At 44.3% G+C, this 17,741-nt stretch overlaps 1 protein-coding gene across 1 annotated transcript in view; it reads left to right on the top strand.

Annotated features, from left to right (window-relative positions):
• The window catches only part of AARS2 (alanyl-tRNA synthetase 2, mitochondrial), a 34,384-nt gene that overhangs the window by 8,766 nt on the left and 7,877 nt on the right, over positions 1-17,741 (top strand). The window contains exons 4-16 of the mRNA XM_020785086.3: positions 499-693; positions 1,168-1,312; positions 2,076-2,221; positions 2,853-2,961; positions 3,960-3,998; positions 6,144-6,255; positions 8,055-8,182; positions 9,200-9,341; positions 11,307-11,476; positions 12,556-12,669; positions 12,894-13,034; positions 14,256-14,393; positions 17,007-17,116. Coding sequence (XP_020640745.3) covers positions 499-693; positions 1,168-1,312; positions 2,076-2,221; positions 2,853-2,961; positions 3,960-3,998; positions 6,144-6,255; positions 8,055-8,182; positions 9,200-9,341; positions 11,307-11,476; positions 12,556-12,669; positions 12,894-13,034; positions 14,256-14,393; positions 17,007-17,116 — 1,689 coding nt within the window. The remainder of the gene's footprint in view (positions 1-498; positions 694-1,167; positions 1,313-2,075; positions 2,222-2,852; positions 2,962-3,959; positions 3,999-6,143; positions 6,256-8,054; positions 8,183-9,199; positions 9,342-11,306; positions 11,477-12,555; positions 12,670-12,893; positions 13,035-14,255; positions 14,394-17,006; positions 17,117-17,741) is intronic.

Below are 17,741 nucleotides of genomic sequence, written 5' to 3' on the forward strand. Positions count from 1 at the left end.
GCTTCAGTGCTATAACCATAGCTTGTGAGCGAGCAAGTATACACAACAATGTGACTGCAAACCTGGGGGACATTTCCCCTTTCATCTTTATCTCATCGCTCCAATGAGGCTTGAAGACCCAGTCATTTGGGGAAAGGAAGAAGTTTATGGATTGATTATTTTTGTTAGGGATGAGCAGTATTTTTCCTAGGTTCTGTCAAGAGCTATAACAGGCCCTGAAAGGGTCAAAACTTGATGCAAAAGCAGAAGTACCTAGATACTTTTGATTTTCCTGGGCATTGTTAGGAGTGGATCTTGGGAAGTATTTGACCTGGTTAAAGCAAAAAGCACTGCTTCTAGAACCCACCAGGAATGGAGAAATCTTTGTTTCCCCATTTCTTGTGGCATGGAGGGGATCATTGTGGGGAAAAGCAAAATGCCCGGGGGGGGGGAAGCATGGGGCCACACTTTGCCCACTCCCACTCTAGCTTTAATAACTGTTCTTTTCTTGTGTTTCAGTCTGCCCTCCAGTCATGTGCTTCCCTTCGAGCTGAAGGATAACTTCTGGGAAATGGGTGATACTGGCCCCTGCGGGCCCTGTTCAGAGATCCACTACGATCACAATGGTGGTGGCAGAAATGCAGCAGCCCTGGTGAACCAAGGCGATCCCAGTGTGGTGGAGATCTGGAATCTGGTCTTCATGCAGTACAACAGGTAGGCTGGGATTGCTCTGCTTCTGAGTTTGTGTCAGAGATTCAGCACTTTGGTGGATGCTAGGATATTGCGAAACATTAACAGATTGCACTGCTTTTCCTGTAGCCTTCATTGTATATGGCAAAGATGGACAATAGTAGTCTTCCATATGTTGTTGCACTATAGTTCCCATTGTTCCTCACATTTGGCTTTATTGGACAAGGCTGATGAGAAATGCAGTTCAGCAGCATCTGGAGGGCCACACATTTCCGATGCCTGATAAACCTTTATGATGTTTCACTTTCGGACTCTGTTGTTCATCTTTCTCTCCTTAGCTGCAACCTTCTAACTATCATTCTCTCATCAGTTTTCTTGTAGCTTTTCTCTTCCTTTGCCATCTATCACACTTCTATCTGCAATGAAGCCCTTATCTCTATCTCATATCTTTCTCTCCCCCCCCCTACCTTTTCTGTTCATCGATTGATGCATTGTCAGGGAGGCTGATGGAAGGCTGCAGCAGCTGCCTCAGCATCACGTGGACACTGGAATGGGCCTGGAACGATTGCTGACAGTCCTACAGAACAAGCGTTCCAATTATGACACAGACCTCTTCACCCCTATCCTGGATGCCATCCACAAGGTGATAATCAGTTGCACAAGGGCAGATAAGCTGAGACTTTGAGGGTGGTGGGCTTATTTATAATGGCTACTTGCTACTGACTATGCTGCAGCATTTGTGGTGGCGGTCTGTGTGGTTTGAAATGTTCTCTTGAGGAAGGGAGGAAAAGGTTAGGGTCCATTGCTTTAGGGAGCACTTTGGAAGTGCTGTGTTAATTTGAAGTATTAATGTATAAATTGCTCCTTTTACATTAATTGAAAGTGATGGATCTAATTTTAACAAAAATGTGTGAGTGTTAAAATTATTACTCCCAGAATGCTGCTATTTAGATGCATCACTTTCCATGTCTCCCTTTTTTAAATTAAGAATTCAAAGAGAACACTTTGGAATCATAGATATATTTTTTTAATTAGAAGGGAGTTTAGAGGTCAGCCTAGTCCAGCCTCCTGCCTAATGGAGGGATCTTGCAACTATGGGATCACTTACAGACGCCCTTCCCACCTCTCCTTAAATATCTCCAGGAAAAGAAAGCCTGCTACTTCCCTAAAGGATCTGGCGTCACTGCCCAACAGCTCTTTGCATTTGGGAACTGCCCCAAAGTCTAGCGATGGTCCAGCTTTCTGCTGCTCCCATTCGCTGGCTGTAGTCCTAGCATTTGGAGGAAAACAGTACTATTGGGGTCACTGAAGGAAACATTTGCGTGCAGCATTCATGGCTGAGACCTTTTGAGTGTGTGTATACCCCCCTTGGGGTTTTCTAAATCATTGCTGAATGTCTCTTGCAGGGCTGTGGTGGGCCCGTCTATCAGGGCTTGGTTGGAGAAGCTGATGCTGCTGGTGTGAACATGGCCTACCGAGTGGTGGCAGATCACGTGCGCACCTTGTCTGTGTGCATTGCCGATGGTGTTTACCCAGGCATGTCTGGTGCCGAGTAAGGAAAAAGCACAATTAGAAGGGTTGGTTGGGCCTGAGAGGCATCGCGCATCTTAGGGAAGCCGAGCGAAGTGGGGGAGATCTTGAGAAACGTTCAGTCAGAAGACTACTTAGAGGGTGAAAGTGGGGTCTTAGGATGGGCAAAATAAATCTCATATGGGTTTGGGAAATGGGTGAGGGGGGTTGGTCATATTTCTGTCTTGCCTTCCACCCCCCTCCCGGGAGAGCACAAGATGGTGTACATCATCCCCCTCTCCATTTTAATCCTTATGACAACCCAGTGAGGTAGAGCAGGCTAAGAGGCAGTGGCTGGCCCAGGGTTCCCCTGCAAAACCTCAGGACTGAGTGAGGATTTGAACCTGTGTTCCCTCATCCCAGTCTAGCACTGGGCACTATGCAACAGCTGCCTGTGAAATGTGTTGTAGGGAGGTGAGGAGAGAGTTAACAGTATATATGGCAGGTGTGAGATGCATGCAGAGGAAAACTGGTGATGGCACAAGGAGAATTTTAGGGATGGAAAGCTTGTCAGTATTAATGCGAAGGGATTCTCTCAGTGTTGGTTGGAAAAAATGAAATAGCCTGCTGATGAAGAACACTAATCTTCTGGGAAATTTTCTTCTTGCCTGCAGGGTTGTTCTGCGTCATATCCTGCGTAGGGCTGTGCGATTTTGCTCTGAGGTCCTCCATGCTCCACCTGGATTCCTGGCCAGTTTAGTTCCTGTTGTGGTAGAAATCTTGGTAATTGAGGACTTACTTTCCTGGTTGCGCAGAAACTGTTTATAGCCAGAGTCTCATACTATAGCCATTTCTCTGGATAGCACCTACACCAGGAGTCTCTGTCTGGTGATTTCAAATGAACAATCTAGTTCTTTAGGAAGATGCACCTAATACATGTCATAGTATTAGTTTATTAACTTCACTGGGCAGGAGAGGGACCGCTGTTTATTTTGTCAGTCATATCATATGTTGATGACATCTTGCTGAGCCACACAGCATTTGGTTCTTACTGTTTCTGATGCCCCTGTCTTGTCAAGGAAAAAAATACTAGAAAATTACGATATAACATTTTCCTAATGTAGTCTCTTGAGTACTTTCAGATGACATTAAAACAAAGATGAGGAAAGTAGACCTCTCCAAATGTTGTCAGTCTGCAGCTCCCATCTGCCTTAGCCAGTGGTGAAGTATGATGGGAGTTGTAGGGGGTGGGGGTAGAGGTAACAGTGCATATGGCAGGTATGAGATACATGCAGAGGATAACTGTTAGAGGCACAGCAAATTGGTGGGGGGGATTCCAGGAAGTAGCATCCAAATTTCAACTGGTACATCAAGTTTTCCTTTTATTTCTTGCAAGGTGCATCACTGAGAATCTACTACTTAAGGTCATGGCTGAATCTGAAAAGTGTTGCATGCCAGGGAAGTATAGATAGGTGGCAGGTTAAGGAGCTTGGAGCATTTATAAGGTTCCACTTGTTTCTTGAATGAATGACAGCCACCCTCAGGGTAAAAGAGGAATGTAGTGTGTGGGTTGGGAGACAGTGGCTGATGGCTATGGACTTTGGAGCTTAAACTCTCAGGTTCTACATCCTCTTTGCTCAGAATAGTTCCTGACATGACACCAGTTTTTTTAAATGGCTTTAAGGAGAAAAGATGTGTTTTCTGTGCTGAAAAGGAGGAATGGTAACTGGTAATTCTGTACAGTTGTCTCATTTGATGATGGCTGATTGTTCCTTTTGCAGGGGGACGCATATCCAGAGCTGAGAAGGGATGCAGACAAGGTGAGCAGTTGGAATGGACAGACTGAACGTTGTGTCTGGTCACTCATTATTGGACAGCATGTGGAATTGGGGGATCTCTTTTGAAGGACAGGTGTGTGGGTAGCTATGAGCCATGCTAGCTCAAAGAAGCTTCTGTATTAAGACACAGAATACAGTGGTGCCTCACTTTACAACGTTAATTCGTTCCAGCGAAATCGCTGTAGAGCGAAGACGTCGTAAAGCGAAATAAAAAAGCCCATTGAAATGCATTGAAACCCATTCAGTGCATTCCAATGGGCTGAAAACTCACTGTCCAGCGAAGATCCTCCATAGGGACGGCCATTTTTGGTGCCTGTGCAGCGAGGAATCCGTCCCTAAGCACAGCGGGGAGCCATTTTCTTCAGCCGGGGAAGAAAATGAAACCTGACAATCAGCTGTTTTTGATTGTCGTAAAGTGAAAATCAGTTCCCGAAGTAGGGAACCGATCATCGCAAAGCGGAAAACCCCCATTCAAACCATTGTTAAGCGATCGCAAAAAAACTCACCATCAAGAGGATTCATCGTTAAACAGGATAATCGTAAAGCGGGGCACAACTGTATAGCTGAATATCCCATGCCTTTGCAGGGATAGGCAAGTGTACCTTGCTCATTCAGTCTAGTTGAATGTGCTGCACAGCTGTGTCCAAGTTGAAAGAGGAAATCGATTTCATCCTTATCAGTTAGGGGGACAGAAGAAGGAGAGCAGTTGGGAATGGGCGTGCATGTGCAACACACTGAGAAGGTGCATGTTGTTAATTCTCATATGTAATTGAACAGCAAGCCCTTCAGTTTTTACGTTATCACAGCTTGGCTTGTTTAATGAAGTTAATCACTCTTGCTGCTGATCAGAGGGGGTCGTTAAAAATTCAGAAGAGAGTAACTCTTCTGAATTGGACGTTAATATGGACGTGATTTTCTATCCATACTTCGTACAGTCTAGGTTTTCACTTCCAAACTGGCTCCATTTTAGTCCTGAAGACCAGCATAGCATTGGGAATTCTAGTAAATAACTAAAAACAAAGCTGGGGGGGGGGGGGACTGCATTTGTTTCTTCATTTGATTCATTTTTATTCCACCTTTTTCACCGTGAAGGGACCTGTGGTGGCTTACAAAATATTAAAAAGCAAACCAATTAAAAACACAGGAAATAATTGCATAAAAAGCCAATTAAACATATAATACTATTAAAATAATTAGTTTAAAGGAATTAAAAGTGCACTGAAATGCTACTTAAAAACACTAAATGTCATAATGTACAGCATCCTGGCGTCAAAAGAGACTCTCCCTTGCCATGGCCAAGCTGGCCTGGGGTCTTCCGAGAGCAGCTGTCCCCAAAAGGGAATGTTTCTCAGCTCCAGCGAAATCTAGCTAAAAGCAAGGCAGGGACAGGGACAAGTCAGCACATATCTCAGACCTCTTGTTGATCGACACCCGTTTGGCTGAGACCGTGCTGGCCCTGGAATGTTTTACTTCAAACAAGGTGGGCAAAGACATACTGTCTTTGTTTCTTAATTTGGATTTGTCTGCTGGATTTCTCCAACAGCAATAAGTTCAGGGAATTACCGGTTTGCATTTCCAACTTAATTGCCCTACTATCTGTCTTTCTGTTGTTAGAAGAATCCAGAAGTCAGGAGAAAACAGCGTCCCATATATCCCATACTCTGTCTTTCTCTTATTTATCAGTCATATGTGTATCCCACATTTCCTCCAAGGGCCTCTAGGAGTCACCTCCTTCCCATTTTGTCCTAACACCAAAGTAAGGGACTGTCCCAAGGTCACCCAGTGAGTTTCATGGCTCAGCAAGGTTCCAGTCCGGTACGCTGACCACTGCATCTCTCTGTCTTACCTATCCCCTTGAATCGTAGGGCTGCATAAAGGGCGGTGTGTCTACCAGTGATCTGGAAGGCTCACGTCTTGTGGCTGCATTATAGTAATGATTGATGCTCTTATTTGTGCACTCTGAGCAAGGTAGTGATACCTAGTGAAGAATCTGGAAGCTTGTTGACCTCTCCTTTTTCCTCTTTAGTTCTTAACGGCTTCTTTTAGGATTTTTTTGTACCTTGTATTTTGAATAATTGGTTAAGCCCTCCTCTGTTCCACTTGAATCTGACTGTGATCTCCCTCCAGGTTATGAATATCATCAATGAGAATGAAGCTGCTTTTCTGTCTTCTCTTTCCCGAGGGCGCAGTGTTATTGACAAAACACTCCAACAAATGGAACATTCCAAAGTCTTTCCAGGCAAGTTTCTTCGTATTTTCCTGAGGAAAAATGGAGAATGAAGTCAAGGGGTAAAGAGAGGAAACCCACCATCTCTTTTTAGTTTTGACTTGGCCTTTCTTGTTTGTCTCTGCAAAGAAGGGACCCTTGGAAGAGCGCATGCAACTGAAATGAAAGTGTAACTTTCCTGGCTATTATGTTCGACGATGGAGGGGGGGGGGAAGTGTGAACAACAGCAATGATTTTTTTGGTGACTGTTTCTTTCCCCAGTTAAGTGTTGCAGTGAGAAAGATGCCATTTTGATTTATTTTGGTGTAACCACATGAGGCCAGCAACTTGAGAGGGCTTTTTTGGGATGATTTTTTTTTGAAGAGCAGATTTGTTGTTGACTGCTCGCCTGACTAACTTAGTGAAATGCCTCAGAGGTGGCGTACATCTGAATATCATATGTTAAGAGGTAACTGATAGGGTGGGAGTAGGTGGGAATCCTGTGGCCCTCTAGATATTGTTGGACTCTATCTTCATCAGCCTCAAACAGTGACCAGGAAGGGTGGGAATTGTCATCCAGCAACTTCTGGAGAGTCACAGGTTCCTTACTCTTGTATTAAGTGATACTCCTCCATTTCATGTATCGTTCATGAGAGCCTAGAAGCGTCTTCCTGAACCATATAAGAAAGAGAATGCTGGGCTGTTTAGACCTTAGCCTTGCATTCCCCTAGCTGGTGCCCTCTGAATATATTGGATTAGAGTTCCTCTTAGCCTTTGCCTACTTGCTCTTGACTGTAATAAGACGAATTATTACTGCCAAGTGCTTGTTTCAGCAAACTTCTTTCAATATGGAAAACAAGGCTGAGAAATTCTGTACCATCTCCTGTTAGCTAATCAGTCCCAAATTTTGCCTACATGAATAGTTATGTGGGCAAAGAACTAAGAATCTTGTTCTCCATATTTTTATTTAACTTAGTTACAAAGAACAATTCTTCCCTGATTAGAAAGCCCCGCTTCTTTCCACAGCAATTGACAAATCTTTGTCGTCTTTTTTTGTGTACTGCTAACAGTGAGACTCTTTACTGCCCAAAGCGTCAGAATCTTGGGGCTCGAAATGCTGTCTTGGAATCATTAACAGCTCCTTAATTACAATTTATAGCTATAGATATCTCCAGTTTCCTATGTCAGCGGAAATCACTTTGCTATGAGTCTGAAAAAGTCCATTGTGAAATACATAAAAATACGAGAAATAATGCTGGACAATCCAGATAAAATATTATAAAGCATGCAGCAGGCAATCTGTGGTCTGCCAGATAGTTGCTATCAGCTTAGCTGGTGATGAGGGATGATCGGAGTTGTAACCCAACAACCTGTGGAGGACCACACGTTCCTCTCCTGTCATCTATATTGCAGTTAGCCAGCTGGTGTCACAGATACAGCAAATGCCCCACACGTTGAGGGGCTGTGACCGTCCTGCACATTCAGTCTGTCTGTTCCTGAGCTAGGCCAGTGTTCCTCCTTGATTCTGCTGAACTGAGTTTCTCCCTGCCTAGAAAATGAAGGAATAGAATTGTGTATACTAGAATGATACTGTTTGGATTTTCTGGCACTTTACTCAAAGATCAGCCATTCCCCCAATTCCTCAGGAAGTAAACATTCACTCCAAACCTGCTTTGTGCTCACAATTGCTTGCAAATGATGACTGTTTTTATTCAGCTGCCCCTCATAGGTCTTGTAGATGGAGATAGAATGTTGCTAACGAGTCATAAAGTCCTGAATATTTATTCTGTGTTCTTCTCCTGTGCTCTTCCTGATCTGATTCCTGCCTTCAGTGGAGGTCGCTTGGTCCTTGTATAATCACTTGGGATTCCCCCTGGACCTCATTGGCTTGATGCTTGAAGAAAAGGGGGTCCAACTGGACAGCATAGCTCTGGACCGTCTGATTCAGGAAGAGGCTGAAGTAGGATGAATTATTTTCTGCTTTTGTCAGGAAAATTAATGTGTCTGAAACCAGGGTTGGGAAATGTATTTTTGACTACTTCTGGCCATGGTAGCTGTGGCATTATGCACCTGGTAGTCAGAAGTCATTTTTCCAATCTCTGGAAGAAACTCCATTGCTTGTAGCTATTGTCCTTAGAGCCATACATTTTAGAGAACTGAAGACGCCCCTCTGTGACCTGTGAAATTTCATTCCAAAATCTAAATACTACCTCAGGGCAAACCAAATTTAGCAGGCATAGTAAGTTTACTCAATAATGTAAAATATTAGGTACACCTTCTTTATTTTGGTTTTGGTTTCTCTTTGTGGTAGCTCTTTTGATTCCCCTTTTTCTGATCTGTTCAAGGAGCTCTGAGGAGATGGAGTGAAGGGAAAGTGGGGGAGGCAGATTCTGTGCAAATCTGATTTATAGCCGTAGTAGGTAACATGTGGCCTCTGGGAGCGTCCAGGAAACCAACCCCCTCCTCCTAATTTTAAAAAAATGTTTTTGGGAGGGAAAAGGGTATTCAGAATATCTTCTTGTGTACTGGATGTGAGGGTGGAATATTTTACTTTGTTTTCAAGGCCCTTCACCACTTTTAGTATTCCTAACTCAAAACTAATATTTAAAAATATTTTGAGTCAGTAGAAAACAAAAGAAGGCTTTGTCAATTAAACACACACGCACGCACGCACGCACGCACGCACGCACGCACGCACACACACACACACACACACACGAGTTTGCAAGAGTGACTGTGGCCCTTCAAGGTCCAGTGGTGGGTGTGTGAGGCCCCTGGACTTGTGGTGGTTGCCCACCTCTGGTGTAAAGGGACAGGGAACTCTGGGGTTTTCAGGAATGCAAATTCAGGACCTAATCCCTGACTGCATGAGGAGCTAGCGATGGCTTCAGAGCGCCTTGCATAAATAGGTGTCCTTCAGCGGACATTGCGCACTCACCGATGTCTTTTTCCATGTATGTTCTTCTACATATATCAGCGCAAAGCTCAGCCACAACAGGAGGAGAAAACTACCATGCAACTGGATGTGCATTCACTGGCCAAGTTGCAGCAGGATGGTGTGCCTGTCACAGATGACTCTCCCAAGTATGCATATGAAATTGGGCAAGACGGGAATTACGGTAAGCAAAGAAAAGCATGCTGCTTATATACTGCCCCATAGTGCAGGCAGTTTAGAGTTTAATTATGCAGGTTATACATTGCCCACCCCAGCAAGCTGGGGGTACTCAGTTTACTGAGTTTGGGAGGATGGAAGATTGAGTAAAACTCAAGCTGCCTGCCTGAGCCCAAGATTGAACTCAAGTTGTGAGCGGAGTCTTGGCTGCAGTATTGCAGTTTAACTACAGTGCCAAGAGGCTCCTATTTAAGCATCATGTGACTAGTGTGCATACTGTAGGCCTTGATTAGGTGAATAGAAGCACACTACTTTGCCTCAGGCAGCAGAAGTTCTTAGGTCAGCCATTTAGTGTAAGATACACATTAAGATCGTTATGCATTTTTGTCAAATATTCATGTTTTGTCAGAACATTGATCTTTATATGATCCAAGATGATTGTTTCTGAGCATTAAATTCTTGCAGATTTCAACTAGGTACAGAACTGTCAGGCACTGTTACTATTGATATTCTACAACAGAAATATAATAAACTGATCTCGAGGTTTGCTGGTAGGAAAGAAAATTGGATTTATCTCAGCTGGGTACTTACCATTGTACAGCAACTCCCAAGGTGTTCATACAAAACATAAAATGGATTTAGAAGTATTTGTTACATAAGAGGAGTAAAGGTTGCATGAGTCCACATAATCCCTTTAAATGTAGCAGGTTAACAGTTTCCACTTTTGCTCCCACCCTGTTAAGTAGCTGACTGACTTAAAGAGAATAATCCATTACAGCCCATCTAAAATGGTGATTTCATGTGCTCTGTCAAGGAGCAAATGTGTGTATCGTGTGCAAAGCCACAGAATATCTTGTAGCACCTTAAAAAACAGCAACTATTTAATGCCAAAAAATCCTGTGGTTCAGAACATGACTGTGTGCTGAGCTTCTAGGTTGTTCAGCCTTGGAGTGTCTCCAATGTGCACCATGAGAAGAATTAGCTCCTGTCCTTTTCCCAGGAGAGGCACTGTGGTGTCGGCTGTCGTGATGCCCTGTGGAGATGTTCATGTCTTCAGGTGCACAAGGACCCTGTAGGGCCACTGCTAGTAAAGTAAAGAGTAGACAATGCTGGGCTAAATAGGGAAGCTTACCAAGTCACACTACAGCAGCTTTCTGTGTTTTGGGTAGTGCTGGGACAGGGAAAACATGGCTCTCCAGATATTGCTAGACTGCAATTCCCATCCTTCCTCACTATGCCACTGCTGCCTAGGGCTGATGGGAATTACAGTCTGAATCATGATCAGTACCTAGAGGGCACTGGTCTTAGAATGTCTTAGATATTTTACAAACCAAAGGCTCAGCTGTGCAGTGAAAGCCACAAAGTTAAATAGGTTTTCAAACAGGATTGTTGAATTCGGAAAACAGGGAAGACAGCATCAGAGCTGCCTATATTTATGGTCCTTTGCCTCTGTAGCGGTAAAAGAGATACTGCTTTTAGCCGGAACAAGTAGACCTATATATTAGTGAGCAAGTGGCTCTAGGAGATCAGTAGTGATATAGCAGCTAGAGAGTTGGACTGGGATTTGGAAGATTCAGGTTCAATGGCCCAGTGATGACCAGTCTATTTAGTATGACTGAGTACTGTTAAGATGTTGAATGGGGAAGAGGAGAGCCATGCACGCCACTTTGGAGGAAAAGCAGGATATAAATGTAACAATGAATGAATGCATGCATGATATAAATTGGTGCTGCTGTACCATATGAATACAGATTTCAGAGAAGCACCCCTTTTGCTGTTGTTCCTCTTTGGTATTATGAGCTGAGTTGTCCTGCCACACTCTAAAATAACCTGAATATTTCTTACCTGGCTACAGGTGAATATCCTAGCATTGTAGGACTAATACAGCCTGACTGACTCTCTTGGGTTCCAGCTGTAGCCAGTGGCCACCTGACAGAAGAGTGGGGAATGATGCTACTTTTCATCTTTGCAGTGTTCAAGCCATGCAAAGCTGCTGTCTTGATGTTCTACAAAGATGGCTCTCTCCTAATGGAAGTTGGTGCAGGGCAGCGGTGTGGAGTCATCCTGGATAAGACCTGCTTCTATGCTGAACAGGGTGGCCAGGTGTCTGACCGAGGCTACATGATGAGTGTGGAGCAGCAAGTAAGTTTCTTCAACACCCAGGGCCGGGACACTTTCTGACCTCTCTTAGGCTGGACATGGCCTCCATTCCAGTCTCAGTTCAGTCACTGTTCAGTGTTGCCACGGTTTCCTGATCGAGATGCATTCCCCATGTATTGGGCTACAAAACCAGGCATCTCTGGGCGTTGTGTTAAAACACAACCGTCCTAAAAGGTTTAGGACCTCGATATGTGGCAGAGTGCCTTCTCCCACCCAGTTCTGGCAGTCACTCGTTCCAACCAGGCTGGGCAGCTGAGGGCCTAAGTCTGAGGAAGGTTCGAAAGGAAAGAACAAGGAACCGGACCTTCTTGGCAGTGGCCTCTCACCTCTGGAACAACTTGCCCGTGGACATCAGCCTGGCTCCCTCTCTGGGTGTCTTCAGAAGTAAACTCAAGACTTGGCTATTGGGCAGGCTTTCCCTCCTGGTGTTTCCTAAATTCACCATATTGGATTTATTGCATGTTTATTGGTTTTACTGTTTTAAAATTTGTAATGCCACCCATAGTAGACCTTTGAATGAATGAATGAATGAATGAATGAATAAACAAATAAACAAATAAACAAGTAAATAAGTAAATAAAAAGGGACCTTATTGATAGGCCTTCTTGTTTGTGAGTATATCTGTACTACCCAGTTGGATACCATTTTAACTACAGTGGCTGCAAGCTATGGAATCCAGCAGTGTGTTGTTTCATGAGGTACTTAGAAGTCTCTGCTCAAGAGCTCTAGTGCTATAATTCTGCAGAGTGTACAAGAGCACTCAAGCAAAGAATGTAGGAACAATACATTGCTTGGCAAAGGGGCTTAGGGAATCATTGGTTGTGCACTTCCTTGGGAGACCTGAGATGCACAAAGAAGAAACTTGTCTCTTCTGTATCTCAGTTGCATTTGTCCTAAAGAAGACTTGAGGGGCTTCCAGATCTGATGGATTGAAGTTCTCTCAAGAACTTTGAAAAGTTACCTAGATTGCCTAGAGTCTCCTGGATACTGGCTTTGGGAAGAGAACCATGCATCTGTGCTAGCTCTCTCATTTGTCGACCTTATCTCTTTTTGCTTTTGAGGATGTGCTTTTCCCTGTGGAGTCAGTCCACGTATTTGGCGGTTACGTGGTCCATGAAGTGATAGCTTCTGAAATTCTGAAGGCTGGTGATCAAGTGCAGCTCTTTGTGGATGAGGTAATAGACCTTGCTGGCTGATCTCTGTTGTGCTTTGTAAATAACAACACATAAACAGATTGTATTCAGTAGGTTGGAGTTGAAGTCCCAAATGGTAACATTTCAAAGCTCTGTCTCTTTCTGCAAAATTAGCCTCCTGTTCCTCTTTCCCCATACTGAAAACTGCAGCAGTGCCCTCTAGCACTGTCTTCTTACTAAAACCATGACTTTTGCTTTGCTTTCAGGCCCAGAGGCTGGCATGCATGGTGAACCACACGGCCACCCACTTGCTCAGCTTTGCACTCCGTCAGGTCTTGGGAGATGGCACAGAACAGCAGGGGTCCCGCGTGACTGCTGAGCATCTGCGGTTCAGCTTCAGTACTCGGGTAACTAGGGCCACAAAGCTGTCCGATATCAATGCAGAGGAAGCAAGTTAGCAGGGAGTGTCTGTGACGTCACACTGCAGGAATCTGCCTTACGCGTCCCCTTTTCAGCTGGTGATTGTGGAATCTGGCTGCTCATGCATTTGGGCTGATCTATCTCATTGTTCCAGGGCATGTCCTGGCAGCTCACAGAAAGACGGGGCTCTCACCCTGTGAGGGTGAAGGGGCTCATTTAAAACTCCCCAAATCTGGACCAACCTTCTTAAACCTAGCTATCTGCCAAATAAACAGGGGATGATAGGAGTTGTAATCCAGCATATGTGGAGGTTGCAAGGATTGGAAAGGTTGGTCTAAAATATGTTTTATGTTGTGGAACATATAGTTGCTGTACCCTTCCTCTACTGTGGTGGTTTAGGGGATGGGAAAATGTGCTTATTTCTGTGCATGTCTGCTCTCTTGCCTCTGTGTGACACTCAGCAGATATGTGACTAGGTGATGTGTGGGCCAGAGGGGTTGGAGTGGGTGGTGAGGAGGACAAAGGTGAGGAAGACAGGAGTATGGAACTACAAAGCAATCTTAATTGGCAAGGTGGGTGACAATCCAACAGATGATAATCAGGAGCAGACGGGCCTGAAGGCCCTGGTATCATTTTCCCCCAGCCCTGCACCTTGGAGGACTAAATCCATCCTGACACCCACCTCTCACCTCAGACATGTGGAAAGAAATGGTTTTGTTCCAAAATTTCAAATAGCACCATATAAAGCCGGGGGGGGGGGGAATTTCCTCTTTAAACATAAATGTGTCCTCTTCATGTCCTTTTTTAAGCCTTAAAAGGCCTTGTTTTTCTACAGTTGTGTCTGACCCTAATCCACAGGCCACATTTTCCCGAACCCTGATATGGAGTGGGGGAGTGGTTTGAATACCTACCCAACCTTCCCTGTTCTGTTGACCATTCTGTGCTTTCACTAAAGTGGATAAAAGAACTTGACTGGTTGATGTTTTGGTAAAGATACTCCTACCCAAAGTTCGTTACACCGTTTGGCACATAAGTCTTAAATTCCCTTGGTTGAGTGGGTTAGTATGGATAACCTTTGTATACTTTTTTTTAAGGCAAGGAAACTGGGATGTCCACATATGATCTGTTACTTGGTTTATCCTTCTAGTGGCACTTCATGTCCCTTAACATAGTATCTGTCGGTTGAAATAAATGTTCTCTTCCACCAGGCCCCTCTAACGAACCAAGATCTACAGAACATAGAAAATGTGATCCAGGAGGTGATAAAAAGGAATGAGATTGTCTACACAAAAGAAGTGCCCGTCAAGCTGACAAATGATGTGCTAGGACTCCGGAAACTGGATGAGGTAAGTCAGGGAGGGCAGTAGGTGAAGGAAGTGTCTTAATTAATTAATTGAGATCCAGAAGTTCAGAAAAAAGGTCCAAGAAGGGAGTGCACCATGGCTCCTAAGATATTATTGTGGGGTTCTGATAGGGAAGTCTTTATGTTCCTGAAACTTGTTATAATTGCTAGTTGTCATGAGTGTAAAAATAATGCACTTGAAATATCAGAACTGCTGTAAGAGGTGAAACAAGGAGACAAGCAAGGACAAGCATATAATTGTCCTTGAGAAATGATGGTATGCATCATTTCTCACAGCATGTATTACGTGTTTTTCAAAAGATGAAAAAAGCAGGCATCAGGGTTTTTACCATTACAGGCAACATAACAGTTTGTCTTTAAGGTGCCATAATGTATTTGTCTCCTTTATTTTTGATTTTTCTTTTGTGTTTGCCTGATGAGATAACATTCTGTAAGTTAAAATTCTATAAAATGAATTCAGCATGATCGCTTAGATTTGGAATTGCAAGCTGTGCAGACCTGTCAGGTTCATTTACTCCAGGATAGATAAAGCAAAGGACAAATGTGTGTGCTGATCTCTTTAATAATGTTATGGCACATTTGAAAGAGAATTTTAATTAAAAGGCAGTATAGCAGAAGTCAGTACAACAGAACAATTCCAGTTCCTAGCTTTGTTCAGCTGCTATAAAAATGTAGACATACACAGGACAGTGTAGTCCTGGAATGAGCTGGAATTGTTAGCATGTATACATTACTGAAACAGCAACGTCTACGTTGGCTTGGGCATGTCATGAGAATGGCTGATGGTCGGATTCCAAAAGATCTCCTGTATGAAGAATTAGTGCAGGGAAAGTGCTCCAGAGAGAGAGAGCACAGCTGCAATACAAGGATATCTGTGAGATCTGAAGACCTTGGGAATGGACCTCAACAGATGCTAAACCTGAGCGTTCAGCCTGGAGGCAGGCGGTCCATCATGGCCCCTCCCAATTTGAAGAGATCCTTGTTCAGCAGGCCGAGGCAAAGAGGCAGTCCTGAAACCACCAAAATCAGGGAGCTGGACAGGGGACAGATTGTATTTGTCTTGAGTGTGGAAGGGATTGTCACTCTCAAATTGGCCTTCTCAGCCACACTAGACACTGTTCCAAGACCTCTCTTCAGAGCGTGTTACCATAGTCTCTTGAGACTGAAGGATGCCTACAGAAAGCACAGGACAGGGTGTGTGTGCCGGCTGCAGCCCTCCACCCCAACTTTCCCAGAGTGAACTGGAAGAATCAAAGAGATTCTGTGACTGTGTTGGGCTGAATATGGCAAACAAAGCTATACTGACTTTCTTCCCATCAGCAGAAGTAAACAGCACATTCAAATTTAGCGTGATATCATGTGTCACCAAGTCAGAAACCCTAATAGGGTTTTTAAGGTGTATGAAATGTTCAAGGAATGATTTTACCATTGCTACCCTCCAGTCAGTTTCCTTGGAAAAACATATATTTAAGCCCAGATTTCTTGCTAGGGAGTTCCGCAACCAAAGTGCTGCTACAGAGAAAGCCTTTTCTCACATCCTTATAGTCACTATCATGAATAGAAATCACGTGAATGATGATGGTGCAGGTGAGCCTTTCTGTTTGTGAATCCTCAGCAGAATGTTGAGCGCCCGACTGTGTTTTCCATCAGTACAACCAGTAACTACCATGCTGTGTCAGACAGGGGAGGAGGGCAGAGTGATAGTAAGGTTGTGCAGAGTTTGGGGGGGGGCAGAATAAATTTTTGAACTATTAATTATGTCCCATCAAGTTGATTTCAACTGATGGTGACATTCCCATAGTTTTCTACATATAGACTACTCAGAAGTGGTTTGCCACTCCCTTCTGCTGGCATCCTGGGACAATACAGCTAGCGCAAAGCTTCATAAGTGTCAGGATGCATAATCCCATTAGCCAGACACACAGTGAGTGATCTTGGCTGGCCCCTCACGGCAGGGATTTGAACTCCTAGGCCTTGGCTTTGCAGCAAAGTACTTCAAACGAGGACTGGGATTTTTAAAATCTTTTCGGACTACAGCTACCATAATTCTCCATTCTGGGACATCTGTCTGAAAGACACCTTATAGACACCTAAATGTTGCCTGCCGAGAAGAAAGGCCTAAACTGGAAGGCCTAGACTGAGGTTCAGTCCTGCCTGCCTTCCTACTCATAAAGAAGAGCTCCCAGCTAACAAGAGGCCTGAGCCTCAGAGCCTTAAAGTCCCAGGTGAGCCATGTGTAGGTATTTCTAAAGTGTCTGTCAGGTAGAATAATGGGATCTGTAGTGCAAGAATCCCATCCGTACTCTAAATTACTGACCTGTAAAGCACACCACCCTTTTTGCACTACAGCTGCCAAGATTCAATACTAGCCGAGGATTCTGGTGACTGTAGTCAAAAAAAGGAACTTTTCCCAGCTCAAGTTGAATGCCATCCGGTAAAACGTATAGGCAGGAGGATCCAGACAGACCAAAGAAAGTATGTGCTGTAGACTTTCCCTTTTCTTCAGTTTACCACAGCTTCTTGAGCTGAGTAATTCTGCAGGGAACAGACTCTCCAGCTGACTCAGGCTTCTTTTTGTTTGTTTGTTTTACCCTAGCTGTATCCAGATCTGGTGCGAGTAGTATCTGTCGGAGTTCCAGTGGAGAAGGTCCTGGCCCAGGAGTCGAAAGATGCCATGCATACTTCTGTGGAGCTCTGCTGTGGAACGTGAGTGTTGCTTGACCTCTTCATTCCTCTCAAGTCTAACATTATTCATGGGCGTTTGAGAGATTTATGAAAATAAACTCTCACTCTCCCCCCCCCCCCCCAATCCTGCACAGTTGACTTGAGCCATATTGGCTATGCGTAATGGGAGTTGTAGTTCAGCACATCTAGTTGGGCACCAGGGTGGGGAAGCTTACCCCTATATACCAGTGTCTATCACATCAGAACTTAGTAGATATTGTCCACTGGTTGGAAAACCTCTCCTGGAAGGTTAATGCTTGTGTTTTTGTAATGAGACTTTTAAAAACTTGCTCATAAAGTGACTCATTCTTGCTATATTGGCAGAGTTAGTTTATTTATATGCTGCTTTTCCTCAGCATTCTGAGCCAAAATCAGCTCACAGGAAATACCACTAGTCAAAATTCATCACATTTCAGGGGACAGAAAGCCCCACCCCCCAGGCCCCGTCCCCCAGGCCATGCAGTGGGGGAGACCAAGAGGAAGCCCAGAAAAAAAACTCCTCAGCAAAATGTCCATGCAAACATACCTGGCTTTCAGCCTCAGCCCAGCTTCCTAGGGAAAATGGTCCAGGGTCCTGGGACACACTCATTTAAAGCAGAAAGCCCCA

Source organism: Pogona vitticeps, chromosome 1 (assembly GCF_051106095.1).
Source record: "Pogona vitticeps strain Pit_001003342236 chromosome 1, PviZW2.1, whole genome shotgun sequence".
Taxonomy (NCBI): domain Eukaryota; kingdom Metazoa; phylum Chordata; class Lepidosauria; order Squamata; family Agamidae; genus Pogona; species Pogona vitticeps.